Raw genomic sequence first — 22648 nt, forward strand, 5'->3', positions numbered from 1 at the left:
TATATGGTGAGGGGTGATGAGGAGAAAGAGGAGAAAAAATTGCAAAATTATTGCTTCTTCTGGAGAGAACTTGAGAAGGGAACCTTGCCAAGCCAAGTCCCCCATCCAGTTAAGGAGGTCATCAATTTCTGTGCTGTGAGGTCTGAACCAGGCGATGTCTCTGAAAACCTGAGTGAGGAAGTAAAAAAATTTTGCAGGGTAATAATTGTCAGTAGCTTGCTGCGAGTGCCAAGTGGACAGAGTGACATGTGATGCATGGTCTCCTGGATGAGCCTCATGAGACGTGCTGATCTGGTTCCTATCAAATGAGAGGACATGTGGAGATTTTAAGATACAGGAAACCTGTTGGTGTAAGTTTTTTTAGAAGGATTGAATATGTGTGGTAAAGAGGAAGAGGGTTTGGAGAACATTCAGGAGGGAACTTCTCGGGCTGAGGGGCGGCTTCTTCCTGCTGTCATCCCTACCTATTTGATATTTCCCTCATGAAGTTCTCCTCGGGGTACTGGGGAATAGGAGTGTAGGAGCATTTGATTGTAGGTAATCCTAGAGATTTCTCTCATCCTGGCCTGTAGGAATTTAATAAAGAAAGAGGCAGGTATTTGGAGATTAGCAATGCAGAGATAAGGAGGGTTGTATAGGGGTGTGTGTGTGGAAGTTCTTCCATGGTAAAGTTAGAGATATTTTTTCCTGGCAGCCCTGGAGAGAGCAGTTAGCTTAAGCTAAAAGAAATGTTTCATGTTTATTTGTAGGCTCTTCTTCAGCCAAGAAGGCCCAGCGGTCTTGTCCTCTTACTCTGTGAAGGCTAAAAAGACTGAAAAGCATTAAGAGGTGAATGTTATTTATTCTCCTAGTTCTTCAAGGATACGAGAGAGCTTTAGGGTTAGGGGACCTGTAGAGGTTGAAAAATAGAATTTAGGAGGTTTGCTGATATAGGGTTTCAGATTTTTCTGTTTCACGAGGGCAGGTTTCAGGGTTGGTGTGTAGGGTTAGGTAGATTTATTCCAGTTGTCTGATTGGCGAAGGTCTGCATGAGGTTCTGTAAGAAACTTCTGGTCCAGCAGGGGTTCAGGACAGGGTTAGACTGCCGGCCAATCGACCTACAATTACACGTCCAAACAGAATCAAGGAATAAGCCCGGGACGAGCTGCTGCTGCCCATTGCTTCCCTGGTTGTAAGTTTGGACGGCAAAGAGGGATCGTCCAGGCAGTTAGTACTCTGTCCCGAGTTTTGGCACCAAATGTTGGAATCCATCTACATTAGATTTTTCTTAGAAATATTTATAAATAATTTTTTGTTGTAGATTTACTTAGATATTCTTGTTTAGTTTTCTCTGAAGAAAGCAGCTCAGGGTTTCTTTTATGACCCAAAGACAGAATCATGGTGCCTTCAAACTAGAAAGCTGAGATTAATTCTGGTAGGTGGCTCTTAAAATAGGATATGGTGAAAGAGAAAATACATAAAAAGACTTCTGAAATAATTGAAAAGTTCAAGAATTTCTATATGAAGGTGATTGAATTCTTAGGACTCTCTTGAATATGAAATTAAAAACCTTGAGAGGCATATAATCCAAATTTATAAAGCTGTGAAAGATATTATATAGTGAACACAGACCTATTTTTAAATTCCAAAATGTGTGCTCTGACTCATCAATCATTCTTTTAGGAATTTATCACAATGATATATTTGCACTTGTCAGAAATAACACATGAACATGACAGTATCATTTGTAAAATCACTGTAAACAACCTAAATAGGTAGACTGGTTAAATAAATGAAGGTGCACAATAGAATACTATGCAGCTATTAAAAAGGAGGTGGCAGACCTGCTTCCAGTTATGACAGAGGGATTGATAAGCAGTCTTGCCCTGAGGATAAAAACAACTATAAAACAAGACAAAACACACTAGACAATTGTTTACAGATACTGAGTGCAAAAACTGTGGTCCTCTCAATAAGGGAAACACAAGGCGAGTCCCCTTACCTCCCCCCTCCCCAGGTCTCCTGGGCTTTCTTTGTAAGGAGCTGCCTGCGTGCAGCAGAGAGGTAAAGCCTGAGAGTGACGTCCTGGCTGCCCTGAGGCAGCAGAGGTCGTAGTTCTGGCTGTAGTGGGGCTGAAATTTGTGTGGCAGGATTCTTGGGAAGTTCTTGCTGAGTAGGGTAATGAAGGAAATGTTTTACCTCATGTTCTTTTCTTTCAACCAATTCTCACCCCCCTTCATCTGTATTCCTCCAACCAGGGGGTGGAAGAAGAAACAACTAACTTGTTTACCATTCACCCAGCCCCCTTCATCCAGTCATCTTTTTTTCTGACCATTCCCCAAACCCCCTTATCTAGTTAATGATATCCCCATCTCTCCCTTACCCCCTTGGCGCGACCATTTTAACTAGCCAGATGGGGGAAAATGAGATTGTACGGTCAACACTTCAGCCAATGGAGCAAGACCCAGCAGCCTAGGGCCAGCGTTAGGGATAAAAACAGAATTTGCCCTCTGCCCGTGCGCTTGCTGGCTGGCTTTCACTGGCGGCAGCAGGCCCTTCTGCAGAAGTTATTAAAGTTGCCTTGCTGAGGTATTTTGTCTCCACAAGTCTTGCTTAATTCCATCCCTAACAGTAAGCAGCCACAGGAGTCTGTGGGGGTCATTATAGTTTTGGCTGAGGGCCCAGCAACACATGTGCAAGTTGAGAATCTATGAAATCTAGTTGAGATGGCTTAATGCTGGGCTGGAAGTGGAATGGTGATCGCAGTGACTCTGCAGAGCTGATGTCCCTGTATCTCTAGCTGAGACAAAGTGAGAAATCCTGAGCACCTCAGGTGTGTGGTCGAGACACCAGAGAGGCCAGGCCTTAGGAATCAGAACCACACCTAATAGGAAAGGTATGCCTAAACCTAAGTTCAAAACTGAAGTAGATCCACTGTAACAAAGAATAAAACCAAGTCTGACAAGACCAGGTAGAAGCAAAACTGAGTTCTGAACTCTGATGAGTAAGATTGCTATTTACAGAGGTGTGGGTTAGTGATTATCACCCTACTATCTGTGTATTCTAGGTTTGAAAAAAATATATTGAGCATAATGGGAGCCAAGTTTTCACTGTGAGGGAAGACTTAACAAGTATGAAAAGAGGCATGGCGAGGCTGTGTTCTGTAGTGTAAGACTAGAATTGGAGTCATCGGTATGCACTCAGGTTCTGAATATCTTCATCTTTGTATCTATATATATAGAGATAGTACAGCCTTCTATTTATATCTAATTTCTTAGTTCTGCCCACTGAAATTTCTATTTATATCTTATTTCTTAGCTGTTCTCTGACACACCAGTAGCTATGAGCAGGCATAGCCCCCAGATCTTGGTTTCTAAATGCCATTCTTCAATAATAGGAGTCAGAGCATCTTGGAGAAAAGAGGCGATTCCAGGGCCGGGGCAGGGAAAGTACATCATGGAACATTTTATATTCTAGAAGTGAGGAAGTACTCGAGGAATGAGGGGCACATCTCAGTAAGGGCTCTTACTAGCCAAATATGGACTATATAAGATTCAAAATAAGTAATGATGACTATGGATTGCGATTGAGTAAAATAATCTCTCAGTCCACACGATATAAATAGGTAAATGAATAAACAGGTAAAGGGAGGAAAGGGGAAATTCTTACCTTATAATAACAAATTAAGAAATTAAATCAGTTTATTAAATATATTACCAATTAATATAATTGCTTATTAGTAAATTATAGAAATAATGATGGATTGGTAATCATTAAAGAATGCTAAAAATTAGTGTGTGATATTTGTTGAGGAAGAGGATATTTATATAGTGTTAAAGTATCTCCCTCATTACCTACCTATTAATTACAAAGAGGAAAAGATACTAACTTTGCAAGGCAAAACCCACCTAAACCAAGTGATCAAAGTGAATCTCACCAATATTGGGACAGACCACGTGCATCCTAATATGATACACTGATAAGTGCACAACATACAGTTTGTGGATTTCTTATCAAAAAATATATCCTGAATCTAGCACACAAGGTAACATGGGAGGAGGGGATTGTTAAACATACTAAAAAAATAATAGGCCTGCAATCTAAGAATAGCAAGGTCAATGAAGACAGAGAATGTCCTAGGAGGTCTTTCTAGTTCACAGGAGACTAAACATATTAATACAATGCGTAACCTGGAATACATCACAGACTGGGGAAAATAGCTATATAATTGGCAAAGTCCATATGTGGACTGTGAATAGTAAGAATATTAAATACATAGTACTTAATTTCCTGATTTGTTAATTGTACTGTGGTTTATGTCAGTGAATGTCCTTGTACTTATATTCAAATACATATTGAAGATATTGAAGTATTTGGCAATAAAAAGACATGTTTTTAGCCTGACTGGTGGTGGCACAGCAGATAGAGCCTTAACCTGGGATGCTGAGAACCCAGGTCCAAGGCTCCAAGGTCGCCAGCTTGAGCATAGGCTCATCCGGCTTGAGCACAGGTTTACCAGCTTGAGTTGGGGTTTATGGCTTGAGACCAAAGACTGGCTTGAAGCCCAAGTTTGCTGGTGTGGCTACAGCCCCTTGGTCAAGGCACGTATGAAAAGCAATCAATGAACAAGTAAAGTGATGCAACTACAAGTTGATGCTTCTCATCTCTCTCTCTTGTCTCTCTTGCTTTAAAAAACAAAAGTTTCTAACGTTGTTTCAATTGGCTAAGAAAAAATATGCATAGATTAAGCAAAAATGAAAAAACAGAACAACCCTTATAGACAATCACTATGGTGATTACCAGATGGGAAGGGCGGGTGAAGGGAGGTAGGAGAGGCTAAAGGGGAAGAAAATGGTGATTGAAAGAGACTTTGGTTTCACTTTTATGTCCCACCTACGTATGGAATAATGCAGTTCCTGGTTTTTTCTGATTTACTTATTTCGCTTGTATCTGTTGGAATCCATGGGACTCCGAAAGACCAGAGTAACAGGCTTTATTGAAAGGAAGAAAGGAACCCTGCCAGGCACTCCTCCTGGGGGAGAAGAGCACCGGTTACAGACTAGGGGCAAGTTATATAGTGTTTGGGAGAGCCTGAGGGAATACTGAGGCAAAAGTCCTGGTATGTCCGGAATGCTCCTCCTTGGGGGGCTTCGAGCATGTGGGTGTTGAACCAAAAGTCCTGGTATGTCCGGAGCCCCTCCTTGGGGCGGGTTGTCAACTTTTTGGAATTCCTCTTTCTCAGGGTCAATAGTCCAGTAAGGGTGAGGTCTGACAGTATCATGTTATCAAGATCCCACCATTTTGCTGTGAACGACAAGATAACCTGGACTTGTTATCTTTGAATATATGTATCCTGATTTATTGATGTCACCCCATTAAAAAAATAAAATTATAAAAAAGAAAGAAAGAGACTTTGGGTGGTGAACATGTAATAATATAATATACAGTGATGTATTATAGAATTATACCTCTGGAACCTACATAATTTACATAAGCAATGTCACACCAATACATTCAATAAAAATATTAATAGAACCAATAATCTTGTCAGTAAAGAAACAAAATAAAAATTTGCATATATAGAGAGAATGAAATAATAAATGGACAAAATGTCAAAAGCAAAATCTAAAATAGGGAATATAAAGGTGTTCCTTTTTTATTAAATTTATTGGGTGCATTGTTTAATAACAGTTTTTTTTATGCTGCATTGTCATTGTACTATAAGCTTGAAATTGTCAAAATAAAAGCTTATAAAAATGGAGGGAGGAGAAAAATGCAGTTCCACGTGCTAATAAAGCATGATCTGCGATATATCCTATAACCTGTACTAAGAGGGCTGGGCAAAGGGAGGCCGGAGAGGCAGAACACAGGATGGCAGGAATAGCATGCCACCATTTATATAAGAAATAAATGTGAGTAGCACACATCTCTTTAAACATAAAGGAGATACTCAAAAAACTGGTTAACACTGGTTGCCTCTAGGAAAGGAATCAGGGGCCAAGGGCTGGAAGGAAGTTTTAATAAAAACTCTTTAGTAATATTGGAATTCTGTATCATGTACGTGTATTCACAACTGAAAAGAGTCTGACCAGAAGTAGCATAGCAGATAGAACATTGACCCCATATGCTGAGGTCCCTGGTTCAAAACTCTGAGGTCACCAGCTAGGGTGTGGGGTTGCAGGCTTGAGCATGGGATTACCGACAGGACTCCAAGGTCTCTGGTTTAAAGCCCAAGGTCGCTGGCTTGAGCAAGGGGTCACTGGCTTGGCTTAAGCACACCCCACCTCCAGGCTTGTATTAGAAGCAATCAATAAACAACTAAGGCCCTGGCCGGTTGGCTCAGCGGTAGAGCGTCGGCCTAGCGTGCGGAGGACCCGGGTTCGATTCCCGGCCAGGGCACATAGGAGAAGCGCCCGTTTGCTTCTCCACCCCTCCGCCGCGCTCTCCTCTCTGTCTCTCTCTTCCCCTCCCGCAGCCAAGGCTCCATTGGAGCAAAGATGGCCCGGGCGCTGGGGATGGCTCTGTGGCCTCTGCCTCAGGCGCTAGAGTGGCTCTGGTCGCAATATGGCGACGCCCAGGATGGGCAGAGCATCGCCCCCTGGTGGGCAGAGCACCGCCCCTGGTGGGCGTGCCGGGTGGATCCCGGTCGGGCGCATGCGGGAGTCTGTCTGACTGTCTCTCCCTGTTTCCAGCTTCAGAAAAATGAAAAAAGAAAAAAATAAATAAATAAAAATAAACAACTAAAGTGAAGCAACTTTGAGTTGATGCTTCTCATCTCTCCCCTTTACAAAAAGAAAGGAGAGAGGGAGAAAGTCAGGAGAGAGAGAGAGAGAGAAAAAGAGAGGAAGGAGGGAGGGAAGGAGGAAGGAAAAAAGAAGGAAAGAATTGAAAAGATAATTTAACAACAAATGCAAGAACTGGAGGCAGTATCATTTCTTTACAGAAAATGCAGCTGACTGGTTAAATTAAAAAGTGAGAGTTGGGTTGACTACAGAAAGTTACTGCTACTTAGGACAATATAGTAACTGCTGGCCTTTTGGACTTCATGGAGTGCAAACATGTTCTTGGTTAGCATGTTCCTCCTGTTCCTCCAGAGACAAAGCACTGGCCTAGGTGAGCACGGACTTTGTTCTTTCATTTGTCTTAACACGGATTGCTTGGGACAATGAATTATTGTTACAGAAAAATAAATATTTTTTTAAATGGGTAGATTTACCAGTTAACCTTTCCTCTTAATTTCCCCCCTTTGACATTTTATCTCAAAACAGACCAATCGGATGCCAAATGGTATGGCTTTGGCATTTTAAATTATGTGGTAATATTTATATAGGGTTTGGCTAATTGTTAAATCTGAAAGCAGATTTCAAGTTGACACTGTACAGTGTTGACAGCGATAGTCAAACATCTTTTATTACAGTACTAGGGTTCAGAGGGAGGAGCTTAAGGAAGTAAGGAGGAAAATTCAGTGTTGGTTTTCAGTTTTAATAAAAATGCATTCATGGGGATTTCCTAGATTATTGGTCTTTTTTTTTTTTTCTATTTTCTGAAATTTCCAGAAAAATATAGAGTGTACCCTGGGCCATGCAGCAGTAATTGGGACATCTCTGCTCTGGTGTTTATAATTAGTAGGTCTCTGAAATGCCACCTTCTCCTAAGGCTAAGCTGTCTCAGTCCTTCAGACCATTTGTTTATCTTGCTCTCTATCACTTTCTTTATTGCTTTAATGTGGGTATGTAGCCATCAACTCTAAAGTTATGTTTTGAGCATCAACTCCAGGCTAGGTGCCCTTTTCCTCTTCTGACAAAGCATGGCGAAGGACCCCACATTTACATTCTACACAAGGCCCCACTTAGTGTGTGGCGGGTCCTGTTCAGGCCTGATCTTACTAAGTCTCTTAGAAGCCTCTGACACAGCTCATCACCCTCTTGGAAGACGTTCTGAACTTCTGGGCACCACAGTCTCCTCGCCCCCGCCTTCTTCATTCATGGCTGCTTCCTTTGCTCCTCCCTCAAGGGTGAGTGTCTTCGCCCTCTTTATCTGTGCTCACTTCCTGTGACCCATTCTGTTCCCAGTGTGCAGCTGCTGCTGCTGCTAATAATGGCTACATTGGAGTGTTTTCTATGCTCCAGACATTACTACTAGTATTATTTCACTTACTACGTTGAATACCTTATTTGGCAGATGAACTGTCCCAGTCCTAGAGAGGTTGGGTAACTCACCCAGAGGCACACAGCTGGTAAACCTGGCTTTGAATCAGGAAATTGAATTCTATATTTGCTTTTAAACCACCACACTGTACAATTAAAACCTCTTTTTGAGCTCCAGGTGAGTACAGCTAATATCCTACTTGGCATTTCAACTCGTACGTCGAATGCGCATCTTACTGCTGGTGGCCGAGGCCAGGCAGGCTCACATTGGATTCAGGAAGATGGTAGAAGAACTGCAGAGCTGGAAAGTGTTGGGCCATCCCCGTTTATTAGGTTTATTAGATTCTCGCAATGGCAGACAAGCAAACAGGTAGAGAAAACCTCTTCTTGCTGCGGCAGGCAAGCAAACAGGAAAACGGCCCCTCACAGTGGCAGGCAAGTGATCCGCCTCCAGGGAAAGTACCCATAACTTTATTTAAGCTACACAGAGCCACGTGCTCACACACTAATCATGCAAAGTGCAAGCGAGCAAGCCTAACACAGCTGTTTTCCCAACACTCCACCCCTTTAGGGTTGCTCGCCTCACAATGTATGCAACAGATATCTTCCGTGATGGTCCCTGTGCGAGGAGTGAGATACATTACATAAATAGAGACTACAGCAACAACACAGCTATACTGAAAATGACAATGATTACCAAGGTGCCCTTCACAATGTCTCTTGGAGCACTAAAGGGATAATACTTCTCCCTTAGGTGGCCAGGTGCTGGTTGCCCAGTGAGTACCTGGAAGCCCAGCTCTAGTGCCCTCCCCCACAGTGCCAACAAAGCCACCCATCATAGTTGGGGTGGCCTGTACAGTCCAGGGCCACATCAGTTGAAGCCGTTGGCCTTCATGGAGGGCTGTTGGGTGGGCAGGAGCACGTTGCCCTGCCACCCAAAGCCTGGCTTGAGTAAAGTGTCCTTGGTGCATACCTGCAGCTGGATGAGAGCAGCTGCCAGGTGCAGGAGGGCCTCCACAGGTGCTGTGCCCCACATCACAGTCTCTCATTACTGTACACAAGTGGCATGTCCATCTAGCAAGGGAGCTGGTGCCCCCTATTATTTCAGTCCCTGCTTCAAAAGTTCATTATACTGCTCAATGATCAGTCCACAATAGTGCAGCTATCTGTACAAACCACTAAAGGTGAAAGTTCATTACAGGCAAGTAGACATACAGCTCTTTGATAATGGACCTCAGTGCCTTTCCATAAGTGCTCTGTCCATTGCCACAAGCCCCATTCAAACCCTTCAGAGGTCACATCATATAATCTTTCAACCGTGCAATCCAAGCACCAACCGTTTTACTGGTAGCTGCTGGGGCCATTTGTTTTAGTGGCTGGAACATCTGTTCTGATTTAAGCTACCACCAGAGCTCCAAAAGAACTTTATTAGATTCTCCACTAGTTTCTCCCTAGCTGCCTTGGGCACAGTTTATCCACATCTATGTTTGGGTAACCTTTACAAGCCTGTTTTCTCTTGTTCATTGAGGGGCGGCAGCACAGGTAGTAGCCCACACACCCTTATGGTGCCACCCTGCTTCTACCTCCCCCAAATCTGCTACCATCTGTGTGTGTGACAGCATTGGTGAGCTTCCCCACATAGTAGCCCGAGATAGATATCAGTGACCCCAAAAAGGTGAATGGGGTGCTCATGAGAATAAGGTCTCTCCTCCGTGCTGTAAATACTTGCTCATCTAGCCCATAGGACCACAGGTTGAAAGCAGCATTCCTCATACTCAGTTCCCAGAGGACCTCCTGCAACTAAGTATACCATTGCCACTGACTCAGTGCCCCTGGTAAGTCTGCATTCTGCCAGATCATACAGATGGCAGCCATCACCCATTCTAATAGGGTATGATTTCCTAGGTTGTCATGGCAGTTCTGAAGACGCTGCCTCAGGGAGGAGTGAGTGTAATGGTGGCCAATTTCTCCATCTCTGTTCCAGAGAGTATGATGCCATCCACCCATATATTCCACATCCACACAACCAAGCTGCCAGGAACTCAGGGGGTTTCTGCCTGAATTTCACCCTTAACTCCATTATCTCTAGGTGTAGGGCCGGATCACAGAGTGCTCTGCTCACTGGGGAGGGTGTTGTGCCTGACTCTGAGACACTTTTTGCTGCTGGGTTTTTACTTTCTGGGTGGCCTCCAGCTGTGCTCTAAGTCTGCCAACAGCTGTTTCAGCCCAAACTTCCTCCTCAGAGAAGAAGAAGGAGTTGGAAACACCTACTGCTACTGAGTCAGAATCACTCTACTGACACTCCTTCTTCAGTGACCACTTCAGCTCTTGTGGCTACCAGCTCTCGGCCTGAAGCTGAAACTGGAGCTCTTGAACCTCCAGCTGTTTCTCTAGCAACTGCCACTCCCAACATTCGACTTCTAGTGCAAACTGGATCTCTCAAACCCGCAATTTCTTCTCCATTAACTGTTGCAGCTCCTACCACTGTTGGTGCTCAGCCTTAAGCTCACACTGGAGCTCTAGAACTCAGGCAGCCTCTAGCATAGGGCTTTCAGTTTCTGCTCACAGGGCTGTAAAAACAATCAGCCCATGGCTCCCAACAGGGTAGCCACAGGGAACCATATGCTCAAGGACAACAGCCTCTCCTCTATCTCACTCTTCAAGGGTATTGGGGGCCCATGCGAATCTGATCTGAATTCTGCCCGCTATACCAGATGTAATGCCAGTGGTCAAAGTCAGGGAGGTTCACACTGGATTTGGGCAAACAGTAGAGGAACTTTGGAGCTGGAAAGAAGGGGCCATTCCCATTTATTAGATTCTAACAACAGCAGGTAACAAACAGGCAAACCACCCCTCACAGTGGCAGGCAAGCAATCTGCGCCAAAGGAAAGTACAATACCTGTAGCCTTATATAGTCTACACACATGGGTCTCTGTCGTGTACTCACATGCTAATCATGCAAAGTGCAAGCAAGCCAGCCTAACACAGCTGTTTCCCTACAGATATCTTAAACTTTATGTTCTAAAAAGAGCTCTTTCCCACCCCTTTCTGCCTTACCCTCAACCTCTTCCTCTTCTGGTCTTTCCAATCTCATTCAGTAGCAGTGAAATTCACCTGGGTGCCCCAGACTAAAAGCCTGACTTATTTGCTACTGCTTTTTTTCTCTTCCTCATCTCTAATTCATCAGCAAGCCTCATAGGCTCCACCTTTACCATGCATCTTCCCTTTCCACCATCTCTAGGCTGGTCCAGACCACCACATTCCCTGGCTAGATTATTGCAGCCTCCTAATTGATCTCCTTCAGTTCTGTCCCCCTGTGTATTCTCCACACAATAGCCAGTGATATTTTTCCTAAATATCTATCTATCTATCTATCTATCTATCTATCTATCTATCTATCTATCTATCTATCATCTATCTATCTATATCTATCTATCATCTATCTATTTTAGTGAGAGACAGAGACTGGAATAGAGAGAGATAAGAAGCATCAACTCATAGTTGCATCACTTTAGTCAGTTGTTCATTGGTTGCTTTTCACACATGCCTTGACTGGGGGGCTTAGGCCAAGCCAATGACCCCTTGCTCAAACCAGCAATCTTAGACTTCAAGCCAGCAACCTTTGGGCTCAAGCTAGCAACCATGGGGTCATGTCAATGAACACACAGTCAAGCTGGCAGCGCTGTACTCAAGCTGACAAGCCTGCACTCAAACCGAATGAACCCACACTCAAGCTGGTGACCTCAGGGTTTGAATCTGAGACTTCAGTGTCCTGGGTCAATGCTCTATCCACTGTGCCACCACCGGTCAGACCTAAGTGTCTTTTTAATTGAACTTTATTGGGGAGACACTGGTATTTCCTAAATGTTTTATTGAGATATAAGATATGTACCAAAATTGGACAATTTGATGAATCTTCACAATGTGACATGCTCATTTAACCAGCACCCAGAGCAAGAGACATGATAGTACTGATCCCGCAGAAGCCCTCTTATCCTCCCCCCCACCACTCACATCATCTCTATGCTGACTTATGACTCCAGAGATTAGTATGCTACTTCTTGAACTTCATATAAATGAAATTTATATGATACTATGAAATGATACACAGTGGGTACATAGTATCAATATTCCACAATTTATATATTCATTTTACTTTGATGGATATTTGGGTTTCTAGTTCAATTTTTAATAGTACCACCACAAACATTATTGTATGTCTGTTGCTAAACATATATAAGAATTTATCTTAGGCACATACCAAGCAGTAAAATTGCTTAATCAAATGGTAAGTGTATATTCAGCTTTAGTAGGTATTTCAAAAGCAGTTTTTCTAAGTGGTTATACCACCAGCATTATATGAGAGTTCCTATTGTTCACATCCTCTCCAAGATTGGCTATTGTTTTTATCTTTTTCATTATCACCATTCTGAGGAATGTGTAGTGGTATCTCATTGTGGTTTTCATTTTTGTTTATCTAGTGACTAATGGAATTGAGTATCTTTTCATGTTTACTGACCATTTGGATATCCTCCTTAATGAAATGCCATTTTAAGCCCTTTGCCTATTTTCCTGCCTTTTCTAATTAGTTTATAAGACTCTTTATAGATTCTTTGTTTTATGTTGGATGTATGTATTATAAATATTTTTGTCCACTCTGTGGCCTGCCTTTTCAGTTCTAATGGTATCCTTCAATCAGCAAAATCTCTTAATTTAGTGTAGTACAACTTATTGTTCTTTTCCTTTAGTAATTTAGTAATTTTTATGACCCATTTAAGTAATCTTTGCCTATCTCAATAGCCATGAAGATAATTCTACTATGTTCTTGTTCTGAAAGTATATTGTTTTACCTATCACATTTAGATCTACAATCCATATGGATATTTTTTGTGTGTATGTATGTATAGCATAAAATGTAGGATTCAAGTTACCTTTTTTTTATGACTATCCAGTTGACCTGACATCATTTTTTAAAAAGACCATCTTTTTCTCATTGTCAGAGAGGCAATTTTCTTATATCAGTTCATGAGACCCCCCTGTTCAAAATCTTCCAGTAGTTTCCCACTGCACTCAGAATAAACGCACACCTGTTTCCGTGGCTCCTCGGCTGGCATGGGCTTGCTTCTCCGCTTCCATCTCAGTGTTCTCTTTATCTCCCTTTCGCTGCGGATACCCTGGCCTCCTTCCTGGTCCTTGGTCTTCAAATGTGTTATTGTGTTAGGCCCCTGCATTCAGGGTTTCTTCTCAGCGTGCTCTTTCTCTATTCCTTAGCCAGGGCAATGACTCATTTCACCCAGATGTCTGCTCAAGTGTCCTTTCCTTGGGAAGAACCACTACCTACCCCATATAACACTGAGAATGAATAATATATAAAAGTCCTCTAAATGTGTATGATAGTACAATACTAATGGACTTTCTCCTCTACAGTACTGTGTGATTCTTTGAGGTAAAGGGTTGTATCCTATTTTCCTTCTGTAGACCTTTTTGGTTTTTTGTTTTTGTTTTTTTAAGATTTTAATTATTGATTTTAAAGAGGGGGAGGAGCGGGAAGCATCAACTTGTAGTAGTTGCTTCTCATATGTGCCTTGACCAGGCAAGCCCAGGATTTCAAACTGGCAGCCTCAGCATTCCAGGTCGATGCTCTGTCCACTGCGATGCCACAGGTCAGGCCTTTCTGTAGCTCTTACTTGTAGCATAATACACTGGAACTCAAATAGGGCCCTACATATAAAGCATATGATAATTCATTGTTTTCCCTATTTTGTCTACATTTACCTCAGATAATTCAGATCCTGATATAGATATTTAATAATTTGATGAGCTGTGGTAGAACATCAACTCTTTGTACTTTTTAAAAGGGGAATAGTAGTATATAGCATTATAGTTTGAAACTTATAAACTCACTTTAACTGTTTGACCTGGAAACAATGCATAGGCTAAGTAAGCCCAAATGAATTTTATCTGTGGCTAAAGAATTTAGGTTTTCAGTGACTATAACAGTAATATTTATTGCATTTAAATTTTATTAAGTTGCATTTTTTTTCCTAAGCATTCTATAGTCTAGAGTTAGTGATTCTCATTGACCTGGTTCCTACTATTGGGTTATTTTGGGGCTATATGGGTATGTAAAACTTTAGTTTGAGGCAGGACCCTTAGACTACGCTTTCTCTTGTTTATCACATTCACTCTCTTGTTCACTCTTTGTCCAAGGCATTTAGTTCCACCATTGATTACATTTATTTTCTTCTTCCTAAAGCCTTCAGCCAATGTCTGGCACACATAACAGCATAAAGAGACATAAGATTACCTTGTCTAGCTACAGAAGACCTTAGTGGATCTATGACAGAATTGGAATAAAGCTGGTAGATTAAACTATTATCAGTGATAAATTTCCCAAAGTTGATGACTGTGCAATGTAAGAGAATATTCTGAAATACCAATACTTAGGAATCAAAGGGCCATGAAGATCTATTTCCTTACTCCTAAATGGTTCGCGAATAAACCTATGTGTGTGCATACTCATGTATACAGAGAGAGAGCATGCATGTGCAAGTGAGTGTAAGGGCAAATTATAAACCAAATGGGGCAGAATATAAACAACAGGTGGATCTGGTAACGTATCTTTTAATGTTCTTTACAATATTCTTGTAACTTTCTATAAATGTGAAATTATTTCCACTAAAACAATTTTTAAAAAACCATCTCCTCCAGCCCTGTCAGGAACACCATTCAGGCCTCAGAACAGAGACGTTGAGTAACTTTCCCCAGTCACTCCGAGAGTTAGAGGAGAACTGACTCCCAAATCCTGTGTGCTCTGTTATGCTGTGCTGTTCTAGTAGATGGTCATTGAGCTCTAGCCCAACACAGTGGCCAGTTACATAGGACACAGCTAAGGTTGCATATTCACGAGGTAGCTTTCGGTTTCTTATAAAAATATTTCTGCTATTACTTGGTCAGCCTTGCAACCTTCAGCCCCTCTATTACCTGGGCATCTTGTTATTAGATAGATTGCCCATTGTAACGAGACATAACTATATGTTACATTTTAACAATTTTTTTCTTCTATTTCTTGATAGCTACTGCTTCCTGGGATACATTTCTCATGCTATGGAGTTTCAGGCCACAAACAAGAGCTTTCAGATACATGGGTCACAAGGACGTCATAACCAGCGTGCAGTTTTCTCCACTTGGAAACTTATTGGCATCTGCTTCACGAGACAGAACTGTTAGACTCTGGATTCCGGATAAGTAAGAGAAACAGCACCTGATATGCCCTGGATTTAGAAATGTGAAAGAAACCAGAGCCTGGCTGCTCCTGGTGGACTTTCTCAGGAGGGCCCCACTCCCCAGTCCCCTGCACTGTCCTGGGTCTGAGTCACACACGAGGTGTTAAGTCAGTCATTTCAAAGCACTTTTTTCTCATCTCTACCTCATAATTATGTCCCCTATTTTAAAACTATTTCTTACAATGGATATATGCTTAATATCCATTATGTTATTGGAGGTGGGTGAATAGTTATCAATCCCTTAGTAAATCTGATGGAAACCTCAGGTTGTCTCCCCAGAGAGATACACATTGGCATGTATAACCAAAAGCTGTACGTTTATTAACCTCCTAAAGCCCATTCATAGATCTATAGGGACCTCTGGTCACCATTAAAAACCCCTGTGCCAGAACTCTTCTTTGATGCATATCATTCATTATTAGGCTCCAGATGTTCTTGTTAAAGAAAATTTCTGACAGAAGTGTAAATCATTGCATTTGTTGTAAGGTCCTGTCCCATTATAACAAATCCTCCTCTAAGAGACTTTTCAAATCCTAGCTGATAGCCTATCTATTTTAAGCAGTTACTGAGCCATGATTTTTTTAAAATTTTTAAATTTTTATTTTAAAGCAATTAAGGTCCATTCATGTTGTTGCAAATGGCAGGATTTCCTTCTTTTTTTATGACTGAAGAATATTCCATTGTATATATTGTTGGTATAAGAAATGTCCAAAACCTATAGAGAATTTTTATAAGAGTTTGAGACACACTAGCAGTGGCCAGGAAGCAAGCTCTCAGAGGCTCTGCGGAATGACTGTTTCTTTTATGAATTAGGGATCAAGGGGGGAACGTAAGGTTACATGGAGGAAGGAGAAAACAAGGTAGGGACTGGATTACAGGATAGTTAACAAGACTATGTGCTCTCTTGAGGGTGATTATAGGGGCCTGGAAAAGAGTCATTTCAAAGGGGTGTTAACCTAGAGGCACAAAATCTATGGCCAGAACTTGCTTAAGGCAAAGATAAATTTTTTACTAAAGAAGTTCCATGCCTGGGTCTGACTACCCACCATAACCTTCCCAGTTAGGAATTTACGACCAGAGAGATCTCCCTGCGAGGTTACTTTCAGTTAGATTTATTGCAGTGCCCCTTGACGTTTAGATTGTTTCCATGTCTTGCCTATTGTGAATAATGCTGCAGTGAACGTGGCAGTGCAGATATTTCTTTGAAATCTTGATTTCAGTTTCTTTAGCTATAAACTCTTAATTATGCAATTTTCTCAAACATACTTGGAAAGAGAATGAATAGCACCAAGTCTCCTGCGCCCACACCCACAATCACCTTCAACAGTTATTCTCTGCTGCAGGCGGCCTCGCCTTTCAGCTATTCCTTCTCCCTGGAGTTTTTGGTTTTATTTTTGTTTTTTCACTTTAGTAGTTTTAGAACAAACCCTACACATCATATCTTTTCCCCCTGTGAATACTTCAGAGAATAAGAGTGTGAACATTTTGTATGACCCTGTCATGGCAGGATTTGATTGGTGGTATGTGACTGAACTAGGCACACCCATGAAAGAAAGTTCCTGTTCTTGCCACCACCCAAGGGGAACTCCATGCTGAGCAGTCTATTATCCTGAGGGCAGCAAAAACTATTGAAGAGAAGTGACATGTTATAGTGACACTGTGGATAGCAATATCGAGGGGAACTGTATGGGAGAGAGACTGGTTTGGGGTTTAAAAGGGAAAACATTTTGTAAAAGTCTGCATTTTGGGAATTGAGGACCAGCACAGTACAGCCTCAGTCACTCATTACTAATTCAAGGAAGCCTTGATGAACAAACTCTACAGAGGTACGTGAGCTGACAACACACTGAATCATTAATCGGTACTGGGTGACCTAAGGACAACAGTGAAGCTTGTGTTGATGTCTCTTCATTTTTAATCATAGAGTGGGACCCGGGCAATAGTGGGTCATGGCAATGGGAAGGAAACACACATATCGAGTTCTCTATTGCTGTGTAACCATATTCAAAACTTAGCTTAATACAATACCTATTGACCTATCATTTCTCATAGTTTTGTGGGTTGTCCTCTGGATAATTCTTCTGCCCCATTTGGTGTTGGCTATTCCTTATGGCTCCTCATTCAGCTGATGTCAGGGGTGGCGGGCCCGATGCCTCACTCCTCTGCCAAGGGCCTTGGTGCTGGCTATTGTCTGGGGCACCTTGGTCATCCTCTGCCCTTTGCCCTCCGGCAGGACAGGGATATATAGCATGGCAGCCAGGTTCTAGGATAGTATAAGCGGAAGCTGTGACACCTTTCAAGGGCCAGGTTTGCAGAGTGTCACTTCTACCCCCTTCTGTTGGTCAGTCATTCACAACACCAGCCCAGATTCAAAGGGAGGAAAAATCAGCAGAGTCTGTCTCCTGTGAGAAGTGGCGTGTGTATACAGGGTTGAGGAACTGTGGGCTCCGTGTTCTCAGACACACCGCCGCAGGTGGCTGGAAGGCTAACACAGCACAGGGGAAGCAGGTTTGGCCTGGAGTTTGTCATGGTGGGCAGTCAGGAGAATTCGGGCAGAAAGAACAGGTAAATATGTGGGAGGCAGAGCGCCCACACGAAGGCCAGGCGAGGAGCTGGAAACCAGTTAAGGACTGGCACAACAAAGCAAGGCGCTCCTATCTTGTTTCTTCCCCGTGCTTCCTGTTGAGGCCGGATCCAGTGGCGAGGCCGCCTGCAGCAGAGGAGGGCCTTCAGAAGGAAGGCGAGCGGAGGGCCTGCTGGCCAGTGCAGGGCAGCACCAGCGAGCAGGGCACACGTCAGTGGTGCCGACTGTCTCTTGGCTTCCTGGTCATGGCAGATGCCCAGGCTTTATTTGTTTTCTCTCGGCCTTATGCCAGAGTTCAGGCCAAACTGTGCTCTGACCTCTACTCATAGAACTTTCCCTAGAAACCTTATTGGACTAGTCCCTGAATGCTCTCTCCTGTTTTCTTATAAATATTGATTTTTGTTATTCCTGGTGTAATATCATACGTACATCAGGGGATGAGATTTATGAGTCACCTTTGCCTTTTGTAGGCCACTGGAGGGGTAAGCCAGGATGGAACTAAGGACCTTTAAGTGTTGCTTCTTCCCAGTGGGATTCAACAAAATGCATTGAGCTGTTTTTATATGCCTGACCCTGTGCCAGATTCTGGTCTTAGAGAGATACGTAAGTCATCATTCCTGTCCTCAAATACTTACTGCTTAATAGGAGAGAAACAGGACTATTTAGAGAAGAGGAGTAGTGCATCAAAATCGATGGAGCAGACAGGGAGCAATTCAGCCTGTCTGCTGGTCAGTGGGATCTGGGACGGGCAGGCAGTTCAGGCTGAGCAGCAGTCAGCACAGAGCCAGGAGAGGGTCTGAAGCACTGTGACTGTTCTCAGAGGGCAAAGTCCAGTGTGGTGGCAGGATGCCCTGCCGGAGAGCGTGGGTGTTGTACCTTTTTTTGGAAGGCAGCCAGTGACATGTTTACACTGGGATCTACACACATGGAGTTATGCTTTTAGCAAGGCATTACACAGTATGTAGGTGACTGGAGGAGGGATAAAAGATTAGAGCAGGGACACCAGCTAAGAGGCTTTTGCAATAATCTAGGTGAAGGATATTGAGAATATATCTTACAGCAAGCATAGTTGGGATAGAAAGAAGAGGCATGGTTCAAAAGATACTTAGGCAGTGACCACGGCAACACTATTGCTCAATAGGTGTGTTGACCTACTGGGTGTGGGAGGAAAGGCAGGTGTTCAGTGTAACTTCCCAGCTTCTCTAAATTCTGCTACCTGATCTTTTTCAAACAGTTATGGAGATTTTCCTCATTCGGGATCACCTGGCTAGATATGACTTTCAATGGAAAAGCTATTACGTCTGGATGTATATACAGTGAAAGTGCCTTGGGAACTTCGAAGCGCTGACACAAAGAGCATTTCCCAAATATCACCTTTAATTCCAGTGCTATCGACTAGGCTGCTCCTAATTATTCTAACATTCTTTCCCCTGCTGCTTCTCCTTAAATGTCACATATTATTTTCTCCGTCTCTTTTTCCTATTCTCTTTTTTCCCACCCTAGCCAAGAAAAAAGAAATCCCTCTGCAATTACAAGGTGTTCAGCACTGAAGTACTATGTTGTTACCATTTATCCTTTGTTTTGCTTGGGAGTGGAAGCAAGGCCTTCCATAAACCCTGGGGCGGGCTGGACAGGGGTCTCAGTTTTCTGTAGTGGAGGGTGGAAACAGGAAAGTCAGATCACTGAGGGACATTCTGTGTAGAGCCAAATGACTCGGGGACATCTTCCCCACCCAGACGGCCCATCCACACAACTTGCATGTGACCCCACTTTGAAAACATTGCCTTGGAGCTCTTCATTTAATAAATCTTAGCTTTTCTAGGTTGCAGGTTCTTTAAATTTTATATTACTATTTTTAGAAGAACAACAGGAACTTTAAATGTATGGTAGAGATTTGTTCAAAATGTTATTTCCCTAGCTTCCAATTAAAACATAAAGAGCAAATGCCTGTCAGGGTTGGAACCTAGGGTCTTTCTTATTAAGTATCAGTTGTGACTTTAATTGACAAGACCAGCTTGAAACAGTACTGATGAAGCGTCTAATTCAATACAACCTTTTTACACTTGCTAGTTACCAAGAGTTAAGCTGTTCTATATGTTTCAGAGTCTGTATACTAATTAACTATTGACTATAACTAAATCACATGTTATAAATATTAAACCATTTATTCCAGGAGAGGAAAATCCTCTGAATTTAAAGCTCACACAGCTCCAGTTCGCAGTGTGGACTTTTCAGCTGACGGCCAGTTTCTAGCTACAGCTTCTGAAGACAAATCCATCAAAGTATGGAACATGTATCGCCAGCGCTTCTTATACTCCTTGTACCGACATACACACTGGGTACGCTGTGCCAAGTAAGTGCAGAAAGCTTCATAATAATATTTCCACATTTTTCCCCTGCCGTAGTCTGTTTGCCCTCCAACTCCCAGAAAAGGAGTTTGTCTTTCTCCCTTTCTTCCTCTCTACCTCCCTTCCTTTCCCCTTCCTTGCCCTTTCTTTCCACTCTTCCTTTCCCCCTTCTTTTCTCCCCCCCCTTCTTTCCTCCTCCCCCTACTTTATCCCCTCCTCCCTTCCTCCCTTCCTCCCTTCTCCCTTCCATTCATTCAGCAAACATTTACTGTGTGCCTGGGAACACAACAGTGATGAGAACAATGGTAAACAAACAGTCAAAAACTCCTGCTGTCATGAAGCTTACATTGTAGAGAGAGGAGACAGGCAGTAACCAAATAGGAAAAGAGATATGGTAGGTCAGATGGTGGTAACTTTTAGGGAAACTAAGGGAGCTGGATTAGAGGGGAGCTACACATTTTAAACAGGGAGTTGAGCCGTCCTCACAAAGAGGGTGGTTTCTGAGCAGAGACCTAACCTAACGGAAGAGGGAAGAAGGGGTGAGGCTGGAAGACGCTTGGGAAAGGAGTCTTGGACAGAGGAAGCAGGTGTGGAAGCCCTGAGGCTAGAGCCGGTGGCTGGTTGAGGACAAGTGAGGAGGCTGGTGTGGGGCAGAGTTCCGGGAGGGAGCGGGAGCGACTGGATCTGATGTACACCCTGAGCAAGATGAGATGCCATTGGACCATGTCCATTTTCTGACTTACTTTGTAATGGGCTCACTTGGAGTCAGGGCTGAAGCAGGGAGCTGTTGTTGGGAGGCTCTTACAGTAGTTTCCGTGATGGCTTGGACCATCCCAAGTGGTGACACTGGAGATTTTGAGAGGTGGCTGGATTCTAGATATAGTAGTTTGAAGTTACAACCAACAGTACTTGCTGTCACATTGGTTGTGACGGAGAAAGAAAGGAACTAAGAATGACTCCATGCTCTTTGCAATATTCTGTTGGGAGAATGCTGTTGTAGGTGTTACTAACGGTCAGTAACAGCCATGGAGCCCTTTCTGCTCCCAAGACATGCTGCTTACTAACAGACTTGAAGTATGTACCTCGTTTCCCCGTTGGAACTGCCCTGGGAGGGAAGGGCTATTATTTTACTTTCCCCACTGTGCAGATGAGGAGGCTAAGACTCAGAGTTAAAGTTAAAATTGTCCAATTGAAAGTGACAGAAGCACAAAGAACTACTTTTTCTCCTCTGAAGGTGGTTACTTGGCTAATGTGTTTGATTACTTTGGAGGGAGAGGGAAGAGACTAGAACCTTAGGTCTCTAACATTTAGCTCTTAGGTCTCTTTCCAGGCCTCTCTACTTGCTGGCTCCATTCTCAAACACGCTGGTACCGAGGTCACTAGGCCATATGCCCATCTCTTTGCTTGGCAGGGAAATACTATGGTTGTCTCAGTTTAGCCAGACACCTGACTGAGACTAGCTAACCTGGCCAGGGAAAAGGGGTCATACCAACCATAGATTCTAATGGTGGAGAGAGAGGACCATACTCACAAAGGGGGCTGGGACAGACAGGGCCACTGGGGAACAACTGAGCCTGAACCCTGCACCCACGTGAATATGTACCCACTGTATGAAGCAGTAGGCCAGGTGACCCCTAGTTGTGTTCTCAGACATTATTGCTTAGGAGATGTTGATCATAATCTATGGTAATGAGTCTAAGAAAAATAGAAAAGATAAACAGAAGGCCATACTTTTAATCAGCAATTTTTTTCTTCTAAAGATACAGCTAGGCCCTGCCTGGTTGGCTCAGTGGTAGAGCATCAGCCCAGTGTATGGACATCCCGGGTTCAATTCCAAGTCAAGGCACACAGGAGAAGTGACCATCTGCTTCTCCACCCTTCTCCATGCCTCTCCACCCCCCTCTCTCTCTCTTCCCCTCCCACAGCCATGACTAGGTTGGAGCAAGTTGGCCCTGGGTGCTGAGGATGGCTCCATGGCCTAGCCTCAGACACTAAAATAGCTCGGTTTCCAAGCAACAGAGCAACAGCCCAGATGCCTGGTAGGGGCTTGCCAGGTAGACCCCGGTTAGGGTGCATGCAGGAGTCTGTCTGTCTGCCTGCCTCTCTGCTTTTCACTTAAGAAAAATAAAAATTAAAAAAGATTTCGGCTACTTTGGCTCTGGCTATCTCAGTATTTTTTCTATATGTGCCGTGTAGCTGTGTGGTTAGGAACATGGGCCTATATATATAGGTAAAATTCCCAGTTCCACCTACTGTCTATATGATCTTGGGAAAGTTACCTAACTTCTCCATGTTTCAGTTTTA

General features: G+C 43.1%; 1 protein-coding gene across 4 annotated transcripts in view; it reads left to right on the forward strand.

Annotated features, from left to right (window-relative positions):
- POC1B (POC1 centriolar protein B) overlaps nt 1-22648 on the forward strand; it is a 122191-nt gene that overhangs the window by 14594 nt on the left and 84949 nt on the right. For 3 of the 4 annotated variants that reach the window (XM_066257774.1, XM_066257776.1, XM_066257775.1), the window contains 2 exons: nt 15203-15374; nt 20170-20349. In XM_066257774.1, coding sequence (XP_066113871.1) covers nt 15203-15374; nt 20170-20349 — 352 coding nt within the window. Of the gene's footprint in view, nt 1-15202; nt 15375-18480; nt 18600-20169; nt 20350-22648 lie in introns of those variants that run through there. The other variant, XM_066257777.1, reaches the window with a different exon arrangement.

This window comes from Saccopteryx bilineata, chromosome 2, assembly GCF_036850765.1.
Source record: "Saccopteryx bilineata isolate mSacBil1 chromosome 2, mSacBil1_pri_phased_curated, whole genome shotgun sequence".
Classification (NCBI taxonomy): domain Eukaryota; kingdom Metazoa; phylum Chordata; class Mammalia; order Chiroptera; family Emballonuridae; genus Saccopteryx; species Saccopteryx bilineata.